We start from the raw sequence: 16721 nt of genomic DNA, 5'->3' as shown, positions 1-16721 counted from the left end.
TCACGGCCCCAGCCACTCCGCGGCATGTGGGATCTTCCCAGACCGGGGCACGAACCCGCGTCCCCTGCATCGGCAGGCGGACTCTCAACCACTGCGCCACCAGGGAAACCCCACCACCATCATTCTTGAACTAAACAGTATGTATTCCATACTATGGAGGGAAATGAAGCAGGATGGTAGTGGCCTAAGACAGGAACAGTGACCCAAAGCTGGTGGCACAGGGAGTAGTAAGCTTAGGAATGGACCTTCCCTTTAGGATTATGGCTCTGGAATCCTGAGAAGTCTCTCAGCCATGACTGTGTACATCCACACCACATTTGTTCACGAGTGCTGTGAGAGGCTCTGGAGACACGGGCTGGCACGTGGGACATAGTCTCATGGACATGCCATTTGGAGGCAGGTGTTGGTGTTCTGGTCAACCTTCCATGTATGGTAAGAAGATCGTGCCTGTCAATCGTGACCAAATAAGGTCCTATCCTGAGGTCATGCTTGCACAGCTGATTTGGGAAAGATGAGTCTGTTCCAGATGCAAGTAATGAAACTGAAGAAGGTGGAGAGGAAAACCCCAAAACAAAATCAGAACGGCGGCACCCAACAGAAAGCAGGCAGAGCCTGTGTGTGATGCAGGAGAAGTAGGATGGTCTTAGTCTCTCTCCCGCGCAGACCGCAGTATAACTGATTGGCAATTTCTTTAACACTCAACGACTACATAAATGCTGTATGTATTCACAACAAAGGCTGTGGCGAATTGAAATTTTGATGATCACGAAACACCAAAGGAAAGGCTTATTATTAGACAAGGTGTTTTTTGTCTTTCTGAAAAAAATTCCTTTTGACTCAAACTGTCGTGCATCATAACATTCAACAAAAGTGTTTTCCTTTGTTTTGATCCTCTGTGCTGTAATAGTGAAGTTCACTGCCAGCACTGGCATGGGGTAGCTGCCTTGGACAGAATCCACAGGCCTGTACTTGTGGGCAGGAAACAGATTTTGTCAGCAGAGGGAATTATTATTTCTCTTGAATGGACTAGTTTGTCTATATTTTTTTTCTATTTTGAAACAGTTGGGTTATGTCTTTGAAAGACTGTTTCTACACCATCACAGAAGGAAGATTTTCTAAAGTTTGAGAAATCTTAGTATTAACTCAGTGATGCTATTTGACCAGGACAGGGCTGTGTTTTTTTTTTAAATAGGAACAATTGAAATAACACATAGCAATCATAAGAGTACAGCTTGATAAATTTTCATACTGTATAAGCCTTTAGATCAAGACCTAGAACTTATCAAAATACAAGGAGACTCCATGTGCTCCCTGAACAGGCACCACCCCCAGACTCAGGAGTAACCTCCATCCTGACTTTAAACACTGTAGAGTAATTTTGTTTCCTTTTGAATGTTATTGTAAATGGGCTCATGCAGTGTCTGGCTTTTTTTGTAGTGTCTGGCTTTTATTTATGAGCCCGTGTTGTTAAGTGTGATTGTAATTTCTTCATTCTTATTTCTGTGTAGTATTGAAATTTTGTTTGAGATTACATTGAGCCTATACATAAATTTGTGAAGAACTGATATCTTTGCAGTATCAACCTTCCAACCTATGAACATAATATATTCTTCATTTATTGAGAGTTCTTTGATTTTCCTCAGGGTTTTATAGTTTTCAGTTTAGATATCTTGCATGTCTTTTATTAGGTGTGTTCCTAGGTATTTGATGTTATCTGTTGCTGTTGTAAATGTATTTTTTGAATGTCACATTGTTTTAGTTACTGTGTATATAAATCGTTCTTTTTATGTATTGGCCTTATAGCCAATGATCTTGGTAAATTAGCTTATTGATTATTATACTTTGTGGATTCTTTAACATTTTCTGTGTACCCAACCAGGCCAGCTGTGAATAATGAGAGTTATATTTTTCTTTCTAATCTTTTTGCCTTTTATTCATTTTTCTTAACTTACTGCACTGGCTAGGATCAGGCTTGATTTTTGATCACTGTGTCAGATAGAAAAATATTCCAAGGAGTTCCCTATTAAGAAAAGCAACTGTGAAGTTAAGTTGGTTGATCTGTGAACATCGTATCTAAATTTTAGATGGTATCATGATGGTCTACAAAGCAGCACATTGTACTTTGTAATGCATGCCCACAGATATGGACTTAGATCTTGTCAGCCAGCCACCTTGTCTCTCCTACCCCTGACAAGCAGAGACTCTCATATATTTGTGCATGGATCCTTAACAAAGTTCTTATAGTCAAATAGGGGTCCAGACAGCTCACTCAAAGTGTTCTTGCCTCAGAGGTGGCATTAAGAGGGAATGTCAAGAAGCAGTTTCAGGAGGGGTGGGGCATTTGGGGTGCGAGATGGTATCCATGGCAACAGTGTGGCATCTGGCTGATCAGTGACTGGCTGTAGAAGATGCCAGGCTTTCCAAAGTGCCTGCAGCTATCTGAATGAGAAGATTTTGATCAGCAGGATATAGAAGGGAGAATGAGATCTTCTAGATGGAATACTAGGTTGGGAGGCAAGGACTGTAAGAAGTAGAGGCCACTGGAGTCAAGAGATGCCAGTTGCCAGTAGGAGTGAGGCAGGGATCCTGGGTATTTTGGTGGCCTAGAGATGGGGAAGGTGTAAGCCCTTGAGTGGATTCAGGTGTATCAGGTGTGCCTCCAGCTGGCGAGTGCAGAGTAAACATGAGGACACAGACCCTGATAATTGGCGAATAGTATTCCTTCATCTTCTTCTCTGGTGTTGTCTTCTTTCTCGACCTCTTTCTGTATTTCTTTTAATCCCTTTTTGATGTAATCTTTTTCTCTCAGATTCCCTCTGGGAAGCAATGTGATGGAATGACTAACAACTGTTTGGGACAGTATCCTGATCACTTACAGCTATGAGACTGTGGCGGATTACTTAGCTTTTGATTCTTGATCTTCTCATCTCTAAAATGGAGACAGTGAAAGTAGCTTTCTCACTGGGTTGGGAAGATTGAATAAAATAATGTATATAAACAAACTGGCCAAAGCCAATGATAAGGGATCTGTCTGGCTGCCTCTCTCTTGGTCTACCTGGTTCTTTTCCAGAGGTGTTAGTGCTTATCCATTGTTCCTTTGTTCTAGAGCACTTTCTCTCAACCAGATGTAATGTGGTATTTTTGTTGTTTTCATTGAAAACAAAGTCTATGTCCTCTATTTTTGATGTACAAAGTGGGTGAGTGCAGTATCTCCCATTGCTGTCAATGTGGTAGATCACTGAAATGACAGTGGGGGGGCTCTTGCCTCCTTTCCCCTCCAATATCAGAAGCTCCAAGACCTTGAGCAATTCCTTTAACTCCTCTGGGCCTCAGGGTCCTTATCTATAAATGTAAGGGCCTGAATTAAGTGGATTGTGAGGCCCCAGTCCAACTCTAATTACACCTGTGGGAAGATGCTGAAAGTCAGACCTCTCACTAAATTATGCATGCCCTGAAGAAAGGACTGCCATGTCTGTTTTGTTTACTGTCATATCCCCAACACCTTCAGGATGCCTGACCCATGGAAGATGTTCAATGAATGAATGATTGGATGAATGAATGAAAGAAATTTTTACAACAAGGAAGGCGGCCCACGTTTGCCAGGAATTGTTCTCAGGGCAGTGTTGGCTTTATGAGCCCATCTTCTATAACTGAGCTTAAACTCAAATTTTCTAACTGTAGAAAATGTTTAGCAACTCAAATAGTCAAGTAGCATCTCTTTTCAAACTTCCTAAGGAGTTCATGCTCCTCTTTGTTTTTGTTTTTGTGTGTGTGTGTGTGTGTGTGTTTGTGTTTTTTTGCGGTATGCGGGCCTCTCACTGTTGTGGCCTCTCCCGTTGCGGAGCACAGGCTCCGGACGCACAGGCTCAGCGGCCGTGGCTCATGGGCCCAGCCGCTCTGCGGCATGTGGGATCCTCCCTGACCGGGGCACGAACCCATGTCCGCTGCATTGGCAGGCGGACTCTCAACCACTGCGCCACCAGGGAAGCCCTCTTTTCTTTTTTTTTTGTTTTTTTTCGGTAGGCGGGCCTCTCACTGCTGTGGCTTCTCCCGTTGCGGAGCACAGGCTCCGGACGCGCAGGCTCAGCGGCCATGGCCCACGGGCCCAGCCGCTCCACGGCATGTGGGATCTTCCCGGACCGGGGCACGAACCCGTGTACCCTGCATCGGCAGGCGGACTCTCAACCATTGCGCCACCAGGGAAGATCTATGCTCCTCTTTTAATTGCAATTCATTGCCGTGCTTTATAGTCCTCAGTCTCTGTCATCCTTTAGTAAGTTGCCCATGCGAAGGTAAATACTCTGTTTTTGAAAGCACAGTGTATAATTACACAACATCATAGCACCATCTGCAAGGTGCTATGCCATTTTCTTTATTTCTGAAGGCAGCATCACATATCTCATTTTACAAAGAGGGAACAGGCTGAAAGCAAGGAGCATTCCTTGGACTTTTAAGTTCCTGCTTAAAATACACGACTAGCTCTGACTAGTGCATACCACCGTCAGGCACCTTCATACATCCTCTGGCCCAGCAGTCCCTTTGGAGACCAAGCCTTCGTCATAACCCCTCACAGGGCCCCTACTGGCTTTCCTGTCAGTGATCTGTGAAACTTCCAATTCTCGCTCCTGCTCTGTACCACTCTCCTCTCCCTCCTTCGAATGGTCGATTCCTGAGGGAAAGAATATTTATGACTAACATCGTGTCTAGCCTTGAAGGGTAAGTGTGGTCCCTGCCTTCAAGGTTAAGAATTAATTGGAAATATAACCCATTCAATCACTTATTATTGTAGTTGATTCAGGCTGCTATAGTACCACAGACTGGGGAGCTAACAAACAACAGAAATTTATTTCTCACTGTTCTGGAGGCTGGAAGTTTGAGATCATGATGCCAGCATGGTTGGGTGAGGGCTCCCCTCCAGGTCACAGACTTGTGTCCTCAGATAGCTGTGCCCTTGTGACCTACTCACCTCCCCAAAGCCCCTCCCCCTAATATCACATAGGGCATTAGGATTTCAACATATGAATCTTGGGGGTCGCAAACATTCAGACTGTAGCACTCATCAGCTATTTCTTGAGCTCCTCCTTTGGTTAGAGAACATAAGATTCCAGGTATAGGACAGTTTGGTGTGGTGGAAGATACCATACGATCAAAAGCCAAAACGGTGTAGTACGCACTAAGATACTGTGTAGGTTTGAGGGAATCAGGACATCCAGTTAGCCAAAAGCTTAGATTCTCTTTCCAAATGGGTATATACTATTCCTGAAGACATTATGAAAGTTTGCTTTCTGGGAAGCTTTGGTTTACCTCTGGTGTTAGTCCTGTCAGCAGAGCTGGTAACTTTTATAACAATATTGTGAAAATGTCAAAACATTTCTAAAACCTGAAGTGAGAAAATTGAATCATGCCATAACTTGTTTACTCTCCAAACTTCGGTAAAACAGTGATTATAAATGATTTTCTTTAGATAAAGTCAGAAAAGTACTTTCCAGGACATGTAACTTCTGTTTACGCTGGGGCATCATCACCTTCCCTCATTACCTTGCCAAAACTTTTATGGCAGAAGACTGGTAAGAGGAGAAGCAATGACACGGGGGCAGTGCCGTGAACCACCAGAGCATCCACTGCGTTGGAGAAATGGTTTTCTGTGTCAAATCGTCGATCTTCCCTTCTCGTTTACTAACAACATTCTAACAACAACAAGCTTAGCCATTTTCTGTGTCTGAATGTCTGAAAACATTTGATAGCAATTGAGGGTTGGCTGCCATGATGTCACCATCAAAAAATCACAAGAGAGACTCTAATGACTTCTAAATATAATCTGCCAGTTCTGAGCTTACTTTGCATGTTCGGGAAAAGCAGTTGGCATTATGTAGGAAAGGAATAATGAAAACCTGCCCTTGCCAGTCAGTCCCTGGCAGGACTTTGCTTTATAAACTTGTCATCTGTGATCTAGTCCTCAGTCTCATTTGTTCACTTCTGAGTCCAGAATTCAGGGGTTGGAGGAGGCACCTGAGAAACCAGTTGGTGGGAAGATTGTTCAGTCTTACCAGACAGGAAGGGGATGATCCTTTAGCTAATTCTCCCTAATAGAATCACTAAGAAAACCAATCTCCTGGAAGATGGCTTAGAAGTAAAGATTGAATGGAACGGAAAACTTTAGTGGGTCACCAGAGCACTAAGCTCTGTTAGCTATTTAATGAGAATTTGGATCCAGTGGAGAACAGCTGGCAGGAAAGCTTAACTCGTTCCCCTCCCTCTCCTTCCCAGATGCTGGACAGAGAGTAGCAATGCTAGCCCGTAGCTAGAAGACAACCCTTACGATGCAGCATCTTTAGAGTTTGCCCTTCTACTTTGGGTAAAACGCGCTGTCTAAAATGAGTTAGCTCGTAGATACGGCAGAAAAGACAAAACTGGTTGGGTTTTGCCACTGCATGTAAGTCACCTTGGTTTGAAAAACTCTTAACTCCTCTGCCCTCTCAGAATCACGTATGGAATGTGCAGTCGACTTCTAAACATAAAGCAACAGCTCTGTATGCTATCAATTTAGGAAAAGTAATTGGCACCATCTGTGAAAGGATTGGTTATGAGAGCCTGCCCTTCGTGGCCGGGTACTAGGAGACGCATGGAGCCGACACGAGCACAGAGGTTTCCAGGCCTCCTCCTGGAGAAGAATGCAGTTAACCTCTCCTCGGTCGTGGTTTGGTCCATCGTTGTATTCCTTTGCTTTTAAAAATTTTGAAATGCCCCTAAAGTTGCGTATTTCTTACTCAGAGCTAATATTTAGTTGCTTGAGGAAGGACTTTGAAAAATCACGTGTTTTTTTTAAAGTCATATATTTAATTTGTATATATGCCTCTGTATTTTGCCACAGGAATTTTAAGCCTTTGATAAGCTAACGTGTAATGTCTACCAGTATCTTTTTGGTGTTGTTTTGTCCTTTTCAGAAACAAAATTGTTCTTATCTGCAATCCTTGGTGTTCTATCACACCTGCATTTTTCTTGAAGAACCATCACCTACAGGTTCTTTAAGGGCCTCAGAGCTGCTAGGAAGCAGACCCAACACCAAAGAAGTTTGGTGAAAACAGACTTGGCTAATGTAAAGTGTCAGATGATGATTTCTGACTTTAAAGAACGTTTCATTGGTTTTAGATGGTAGGCTCTGTGTTAAGGGTTGGGCTTTCTCTGGCATGTGATTTGACACGAGTTCCAAGAACAATCAGCTAGTATAGGGTTTGCAGAAGGAAGCATTGTGCTCCCTGTTAATCAGCTGTCCTCTGTTCCTCCCTCATCCCTCTTCTGATTTTAGTGGTGCTTCATGCCCCACCTCCAACCAAGATCAAACGGGAGCTGCACAGCCCCTCCTCTGAGCTGTCGTCCTGTAGCCATGAACAGGCTCTCGGTGCTAATTATGGAGAAAAGTGCCTCTACAACTATTGGTAAGTGGAGCCAGAGGAAGGCTGGCCAGGAAGTGGCCGGCACGCTGATTGCTTACAGTATTACTCAGCAGATGCTCAGTGTAGCGCACCCCATCTTTCGTGGCAATGTAATGATCCTCTAGGTGTAGCCAGTCCAAACGCGGCTTTGTCTGCACGTAAAATGCAAAACTGTTAAATCGGCTCTCCGGGGGGGACTGAGTTCATGGGGTACCGAGCCCTCCTAAGGGAAAGAACCTTGAATGCTGGGATATTTGATCTGTGGCTTCGAGGGAGGGAATATATGCTTCTTCATGTCTATCATATGTTAATGTGAACTTTAAGCACCAAAGAAGTAATCTTCAAATCAGAATATATGAAAAAGTCCCCATGCTTGTGCCCTTTACTTAAGAATATCCAGGCCCCAGGAATGAAGCTTTAATTTTAAATCATTCTTTGCTCTGGAAGATAAACACAGGCCTGCCTGAAAGGGGGAGGAGAAGAGTTGTTAAGTGATGTTACAGCAGAAATTTATCTTCAATAAAGATTCTAATTCCTGGGAACCCTGGAATTCTTGGAGAGGGGGCCAGAAAACTCCTCCCAAGGCATACTTTCTCCCCTCATCTATCCACCCCTGCCCACGCATACATGGAGAGTTCTTTTAGAAAAGGGGAAAAAGGAAACCGGAAGCAGAGGCTAAAATTATCTTTGAGAAGAATCACTAGAAGTGTTAAACAAGTCCCTGTGACGCAGTGTGTTTGTCACTTTGCAGAGGTACAAATATTCCCTCGGGCTGCCAGCAATTTAACTATGTTAATGCTGTCATTTCCTGGCAACCGTGGGCTGCAAGCTGGACCTGGTGACCATGCTAATGGCTTCATTGCAGCTAAATGGTTCCTTCTCTTTTTCTGTTTACAGTGCCTATGATAGGAAGCCTCCCTCTGGGTTCAAGCCATTAACCCCTCCTACCACCCCCCTGTCGCCTACCCATCAGAATTCCCTATTTCCCCCACCTCAGGCAACTCTGCCCACCTCGGCACATGCCCCTGCAGCTGGCCCAGTACCAGGTGTGGGCCCCACCCCCAGCCCTCATTCACTTCCAGAACCTGGACCACAGCAGCAAACCTTTGCGGTCCCCCGGCCGCCACATCAGCCCCTGCAGATGCCAAAGATGATGCCTGAAAACCAGTATCCATCAGAACAGAGGTGGGTGCATATCTGGGCTTCCTTTACTGCCTCCTTCCCCCTCCCCTTTACCTCCCAGGGAGCGGGGAAGCAGTCATATTTACCAGGTACCTATGAAGATCTCATTCCATTGAGGCATCTTGTGATGTTAGACTACTAATAATATGAATAGGACCTGTTTGTATATCACCCTGTACCTGAGGTACTGCACATGGGTTATAGACATTACAACATCCTGTGAAGTAGGTAGGGGAGAGGTAGCTGGTACTCTCCCCGTTGCAGAGGCAGAGGAAGAGGGGCCTGCTCAGGATGCACAGTCCATTGACCATGGCTCCTCGTTGGATGCTGCCTGCTAGAACTGCACTTTGGTTTATGCTACCCATAAATATTTTATTACCATTTTACTTACATATTAGGGAAGATTGCTGAGTTATAGGAGGTATTATTACTCATTTGATCTTTAACACATTTTTACAGTAGGGGATTACCCAAGGACCTTATTTAGAGTTTTTCACTTTTGAGATAGAGATCTTGACTTCACTCGAGGTAGTTCTACATTCTGAATAAGGAAATAGAGGCATCAGGAATAACTTGTCCGAAGTCATTCATTCTCAGAAAAACTAAGATGTAAAAGGAATCTACTCTGCAAACACCAAACTTAACCTCTTAGGTCCCAGCCTTCAAAGTCCATTACCTGCAGTATTCTAGAACTTTGGATGCTTGTCACCTTCCTTTATACAGGATATACTGCGGACCTGTCTTTTTTTTATTTCAAGTCCCTCTGGGATGAGGAGATAACATAACGGGTAGTTGTCTGTGGTTACCAAGGGCTGCCAGGTGGTGACCATTGTTTGTCCTTTCTGTCTTTCTTGCTCTGCATAGGTGGGTGTGGGGGAGGAGGACAGGAGAGGAAGGACGTATGAGTGTTTCTTCCCCCGGCCTGGTCCAACCCAGATGCCTGCCGGTATTTAATTGGAGGTCACTTTCTTTATTTCTAGGTGAAATGCAGAAAAGTCAGCACTCTTGTCTGGTTCCAATTCCCTTCCCCCTTTGCTGTGAAAGTCACCATAAAGAGCTATATAACTTGTCTGGTTAGTGTTTATTCACCTGCTGAAGCCAGGGGGCCACAAACACCAGTGATATACGGGGCCTGAGGGGAGAGTGTTGACTGGGGGCTGGCTCAGTGGTGGGCCTTGGTTTCCACAGGGAGCTCATCTGAAGGAGGCAGCTACCACGAAGCTTTTGCTAGTTCTTGCCTTGTATTAATAGTCTTATAGTTTTTCAAAATTTGGATTTTTATGTAGAAATTCTAGGTTTGTTTGAGGTTTTTTTGTTTTGTTTTGTTTAGTTTTAAGCTGGCAACTAACTCAAATTTAAAACAGCAGTAACACTTTGCAGACTAAACAAAACCTCTCTGTGGGCAGAATCACCCTTAAGCCTGCAAGCTTGTGAACTTGAGCCTGGATGCCATTTTTATTTCAATAATTTTTCTGGTTTTATGTTTTTAAACAGTATCTTTCTGATTTTCTGCAGGGATTATTAATTGAAGAGGAGGGCTGGGGTGGGGTATATGTTTGGTATTTGAAATAATTAGCAAACTTTATCTTTATTACACCAGATAGAAAGGAAAATTACTTCGTGTTGAGTCTGTTTTATTCCTGTTTGCTCCCAATCTCTGTTTCTTATCCAGGGGCCTGTGTAAATAGATGGTGTCAATAGCTAACTAAACTGGGGGAGAAATCCCCTAGTTCTGCTGTGGTTATTCATCCCCTTGCAGCCCTGGCAGGCAGGGAGCCTTAGTCTCAGTGATGAAGTAGGTTTGCCTCCTCCCAAAAGGAGGACATTTGATCCCTGAGATTTGAGTGTCTGTCCTTAGGTGTCCGAAGGCAGGAGCCAGAAAGTAGGTATTTCTTTTGGGGGGTGATTCCTCCCTGAAATCTGCTTGTCCACCTTGCACTCACTTCACCTTACCCTCTGCCTTTAGGAATGGTGGGTCTGAAATAAAAAGACCTCACACATACGGGAGTGATAGAGATCCTTGAGAGAATTGGGGTGAAGGGCAGGTGCCTGGAGAGGTGAAATACAAGCAAGACTGGGTGCTTAGGCTTCTACCCCAGACCACTATAGTCTCCAAGCTGAGGGTACAGGAGTCCCCATGGGGGGCTATTAATAATGCAGATTTCTTGCTCTACCCCAGAGATGGAGTTGTGGTTCTAGGGCAGGACCTGGAAATATTATTGTCACACTTTGGGACATCATGGTGCCACCCTCTCTTCTACCCTGACACCTACTCCAACCCATCTTTTTTTCTTTTTAAGCAGCAAGTACCCAATACTGTGAATTTTGTTCTTATTGCCCTTGTCTGTTATTAATGAGATTTGATATCTGTGTGATGCAGAATACATCAAAAACATGACAATTGATTTTGCTTGTAGATACTGGATACCGTGCAGAAAATGAGACAAACTAAAATCCCTAGTCTGATTTTGTAAAAGTAATAGGAGTTGTAGTCATGTATGATTACAAGCTTAATAATTACATATTCAATAACTTATGCCTGCCTGAAAGTGGGGCAGATTAGTTTGTAACTGTAGCTTGTTCTTTGCTGACTTTTAATTTAAATTAGAGGGAATATTGCTTCAAAACTGACCCCATAACAAAAATGTGATATTTTGCAGGATAGAAGGAAATATAGTCTTATTTGAGCTTTTTTTTTTTTTAACAGCTCTGTAACCAAGGCAGAGTTAAAAAAAAAAAAAAAAACCCGTTTTACAGATAAGGAAAAAAAATCAGACCTCAGAGCATCTAAAGGACTTCCTAAAGGTCACATAGCCAAATACAGGGTCCTACATTTGGAAGCCAAAGCATTAACATATAAGTACACCATTTTGGTTATGCTTGCAGGAGGGAGGTTGCTAACAATCTACTGAAAGCTGAGTAAGGTACCTTGAGAAATCCATTTCGACCTTGAATTTTATCCATCACTTTATCTCCTAAACTACCAGAACTTTATCCATCTCTTAAACTACAAAATCCTACTTAATTCCCACATCAGTTATCTAAGCCCACATTGTAACACCTATATTTTTCTGTTTTGCTCACAGAGTGCCTTATTTCTTCAGTTGAATGGAGCAAACTCTTTCAGGTTTAAAAATCATGACTTAGACCCCTTTCTTTAGACCACATTTAGCTCAGTATCTTGTCTTCAATGTTTATTGATAGCGATTGTTTGCTAAGATTATACTTTAAACAAGTAAAATATAATCCAATCAAGAGTACATTCTTAATGTTTTGTATAATCTTAGTATATAATTCTTTACAACTCAAAATTCGTTTTTAGAAGATAAATACTGTGTTGGAAAGCCGTGATTTATGTTCGTTATTTCCTCCCCTCAAGGAGGAGAAAAAAAAACAAACATGTAATTTGGCATGTTCAGACATGTTCCATTTATCCTTGAAGAGCAGCTGCTCCTTGAAGAGGAGAAGTGCTTCTCATGCAGCTTTTCCACTCTCACAGGAGTTTTCACTGTGCTGTTTACGAGGTTCACATGTGCTGGGTGGAGGAACTTAGAAAATATTCCTATGATATGCCCATAGTCCTGGCCAGATATGTTTTCATCTTTACTATTCCATTTGTCATTCCATCTCAAGTTGAGTCCCCACAATTCAACTGAAGAGGCTCCACTAAGAAAAGCATCATCTAAGAATTTTGGAATACGCTGCTGTCGCACTTACGTGGCATCAAGAAAAGACCAAATTTAAGGAGATACCCCTGATGGTGGAAAAATCCTTTGCTTCTTGATGCTTCCTAAGGGCATCAGTATCGCAATAGGCTATCACACTGAAATCGATAGTCAGAACCGAGTCCCCAGAGTCATCAAGAAAGGGTCTGTTGTGTGCCACACAATCTAAAGGAGTGAGTGGCCTGGTTGAGAAGGTTCCCTCAGTGGTTATGATCGAAACTTCAGAGCTTAAAGGATGAGCCTACATTTTCTAGAATTGTGATTTAATAGAAAACTATTCCCTAAAGATGCTAGATTAAGAGATGTAATATATGCAAGTTTTTCTCTTGCTTCCACTTGCTCTCTTTAAGTCCATCCCTAATAAATTGCTGTTCATTTTTGTCCTTCATATTTCGTAGTTTTTAGAGAGGGAAGAACTTGACAGTGAGTCACACTTGTAGCCTGGCTGACGCATGCCTCTCCACGCACTCCTGTTAACAGCGTGTTATGTGTGGCAGCGCAAATTCACTTTAGGATCCAAAACTGAGTTTCATAGATGCTTAATGGAACCTTCTTTGACGGACTGAATAATGTACTTCTAATGGTTCCAGTAGGGGGTGATTTTTTTGGTTCTGAATCTTAAAAGGGCTTGTTTTCTACATTTCCCCATGTTTACTATAGGATTTTTTGGGGGGTGGGGGGTTGCTCTTGGTTTTGTTTTTTCTTTTTTACCTTTTATCAAGCTAAAGGAAATTTCCTTCTTTCCCTAGTGTACTGACTTGGCCTCTCACCGTTGTGGCCTCTCCCGTTGCGGAGCACAGGCTCCGGACGCGCAGGCTCAGCGGCCATGGCTCACGGGCCCAGCCGCTCCGTGGCATGTGGGACCTTCCCGGACCGGGGCACGAACCCGTGTCCCCTGCATCGGCAGGTGGACTCTCAAACACTGCACCACCAGGGAAGCCCTTTTTTTTTAATGCTAGGGAAACATCTTTCAAATCCTGTTTTCTTGAGTGGTTTTTTTTTTTTTTTTTTTTGCTGTACGCGGGCATCTCACTGTTGTGGCCTCTCCTGTTGGGGAGCACAGGCTCCGGACGCGCAGGCTCAGCGGCCGTGGCTCACGGGCCCAGCCACTCCGCGGCATGTGGGATCTTTCCAGACCGGGGCACGAACCCGTGTCCCCTGCATCAGCAGGCGGACTCTCAACCACTGCGCCACCAGGGAAGCCCCTGTACTGACATTTTTTAATATGACTACATACTGAGTCTTATCAAACACTTTTTCTGCCTCTATTGAGAGGATCAAACAAATTTTCTCCTTTAATTTTTCAATGTTATGAATTACATTGAGTTATGTGAAGCCAACCTCATATACTTGTGATAAGGCAAAATTATTTGTTATGTATTATCATTTATACATTGCTGGGCTAGGTTTTCCAGTATATATTTAGGACTTCTGCATTTGTATTTATGATTGAGAATAATGTATACTTTCTCTTTCTTACATTGTCCTTGTTGGGTTTTAGCATTGAGGTTATACTCACCAAATGAGTAGAGGGTATTCTCCTTTCTACATATTCCAGAATAGCTCGTGTGAATTTGGGGGTTTTCATTCCTTGAATTTTTGGAAGAATTTACCAGTAAAATCATTTGGGCCTGATGTTTTCTTTGTGGGAAGATTTTTTAATTACTGGTTGTTTCAGTGTCTTCACCTTTTATGGTCTTGCTCTGGGGATTCCTATTTAATTGAGTGAATTTAATAAATTATTTTTCTAGGAATTTTTCCGTTTTATGAGTTTTAAAATTAATTGGCATAAAGCTGTTCGTAATGTTCTTTTAACAACCTCTATAGCATCTGTTTATCCATTTTTCATTTTTGATGCTATTTATCTAGACCTTCTTAGTCTTAGCAGATTATATCACTCATCTTTTCAACAAATCAACTCTGGCTTTGCTCATTCTTTCTATTGGATGTTTTCTATTTCATTGATTTGTGCTCCTACTAAAATGTTTTACTCTATTTTCTTTGCTTATTCTGTTTTTTCCAACTTCTTTGGTTGGATGATTTGCTCATTAATTTTTTTAGCTTTCTTTATACTATAACCATATAACCAAATAAAGGTTCTCCTAAGGCTGGGGTGACCATACATTCAGTTTTTCCTGGGTCACTTATGGTTTATGAAAGTAATTGCTAATAGCTTCCCTTTTCACTCCTCAAAATATCATGGTTGGGACAATCAATTATTTGATCTCCCTTCCCAAGTCCTGCTTTAGCTGTATCCCACAGGGTCTGATTTGTGGCATTTAAAAAATTCAGTTCCAAGTGTTTTCTATTATTTCTTCAATCCTGGAGTTCTTAAAATATATATTTCTTGATTTCCAAACATATGGGAGTTTTCTAGCTGCCTGGACTACATGACTGTTATTTAAATGTCAGAAAGAGGGTATTTTAAAACAATTATAGAAACAATTGTACAAATAGTATAGGCCAATGGCTCTGGAGTTGAACAGAATAACAGCTTAAGATTGAATCCCAGCTCTGCTACTTCCTATCTAAGAATTTTGGAATACACTGCTCTCTCACTTAACGTCTCTCCTATCTGTGTGACCTCAGGCAGGCATTTAACTTTTCTAAGCTTTGGTTTCTTCATCTGAAAATGGGAGAATACTAGATCATTGGGTGAATTAGATGAAGTCACATTGGCACAGGGAAAGTACTCAATAAATGTTTCCATGACAAGTTTTATTTCAAAAATCACTTTTATGGGGCTTCCCTGGTGGCGTAGTGGTTGAGAGTCCGCCTGCCGATGCAGGGGACATGGGTTCGTGCCCCAGTCCGGGAAGATCCCACATGCCGCGGAGTGGCTGGGCCTGTGAGCCACGGCCGCTGAGTCTGCGCGTCCAGAGCCTGTGCTCCGCAACAGGAGAGGCCACAACGGTGAGAGGCCCACGTATCGCAAAAGAAAAAAAAAAAAATCACTTTTATTGTTCCATAAAGAAAACTATCCTAAAGGAATCTTCCTTAAATGATGTAGATACTACAACGTAAACTTTAGTTGGTTCACTGTTTAATATTAAGTTTTAAAAAATGTAAACCTCCCTGTATCCCTAAATCTTTTCATCATTAGACTTACTAATGTTGTACACGTAAAACTAATACTTTCACCATCTAATCTCCTGGTAACATCTTGTATTTACATCACCTTTTTTCTTCCATGTTAGATCTTGAGAAATCAGACAAATATCTAGGCCTTTAAAGGACATATTTTGTTCGTCATCTCTTTATGTTTTACCGTAGTTTAGATAGGCCAATTTGAGTTTAGGCCAATTTGAGTTTAAGCAGTGCCAACAGGCCTCACAGAGTCCTGAGAGCTGTGTCAGAGTTCTTTGGTGGGCTTTTTAGGGACAATGTGTGGGTTTTGTTTTGCAGCAGTACCTGGCTCTTGGTATATGTCAGGAAAATCAATATTATGTGAAGTTAGGTGGTACGTTACCACCCGGAATAAAAGTCTCTTTTATTCTCTTTCTGAGACAGGAGAGTGAGTAGGCAGCTAGGAGACTCTTATTTTGTGTGGAGGAAAGTCTTCTCCCAGTTCCTTAAGATCTTCCCTTACATTTGCATACCTTCTGAATTTAGCTTACTGTGGGGGTCAAGGTGGCATGGGGAGTTGATGGTGACGTTTGAAGGTAACATAAGATCAAGAACTCGGCAGCGTGCTGGGCCCTGTCTCACACAGTATCTTATGTAATCTTTACGACAGATCTTTGGGACAAGTAACCCGACTGTCCTTATTTTCCTGATGAGCAAACTGAGGCTCAGAGCATTTACATAACTAACCCAAGGTCACACAGCTAGTAAGGGGTAGAGATTGGATTTCAACCCAATGTGTTCTGACTTCGCAGTCAGAGCCTCTTACCCAGCTATGCTGCTTCTCTATTTTCTATCTTCTCTTAGCTTTAACGGAAATATTAAGTACGTGCTGGTGGTTTCTTAGCCAATTTTCTGTATCATCTCTCGGCTAGCCTCTGAACTGTCACTCTACTTCACCTGGCACCCATAGCCAGCCACTGTGTAGCCTTCGTTGAATCCACACTTTTCTCCTTTTTTCTCTAAGGATTGTGTTTACTCTATGTGTTGGCAGCAGAAACCGAAAAGGAAATGCAGAAAAAGCATCTAACGGTTTTCATAATGTAAACCAAATGTTGGTAGCGTGGGTGAGCTCTTGGGAGGAAAGGCGCTATATAAATCTGACAAATAAATAAATAACTGATTCTTTAAATAAACTGGCACTGAAAAAAGCCTTAATCTGTAACCTATTGAATTTAGGCTTGCTCAGTAGTCAGAAGTCTCCTTTTGCTCACCAACTGTGAGCTCACTATGGTCTGAAATCTGTTGGGATCACGGG

At 42.6% G+C, this 16721-nt stretch overlaps 1 protein-coding gene across 1 annotated transcript in view; it reads left to right on the top strand.

The window, feature by feature from the left end:
* The window catches only part of ETV5 (ETS variant transcription factor 5), a 56775-nt gene that overhangs the window by 20352 nt on the left and 19702 nt on the right, over positions 1-16721 (top strand). The window contains exons 6-7 of the mRNA XM_067738338.1: positions 7307-7436; positions 8331-8618. Of these exons, the coding sequence (XP_067594439.1) occupies positions 7307-7436; positions 8331-8618 (418 nt within the window). The remainder of the gene's footprint in view (positions 1-7306; positions 7437-8330; positions 8619-16721) is intronic.

The sequence above is a fragment of the Pseudorca crassidens genome, chromosome 5 (genome assembly GCF_039906515.1).
Source record: "Pseudorca crassidens isolate mPseCra1 chromosome 5, mPseCra1.hap1, whole genome shotgun sequence".
In the NCBI taxonomy this organism is placed as follows: Eukaryota; Metazoa; Chordata; class Mammalia; order Artiodactyla; family Delphinidae; genus Pseudorca; species Pseudorca crassidens.
The sequence above is the reverse complement of the archived record's forward strand: the minus strand, read 5'-3'. Positions and strand labels throughout refer to the sequence as shown.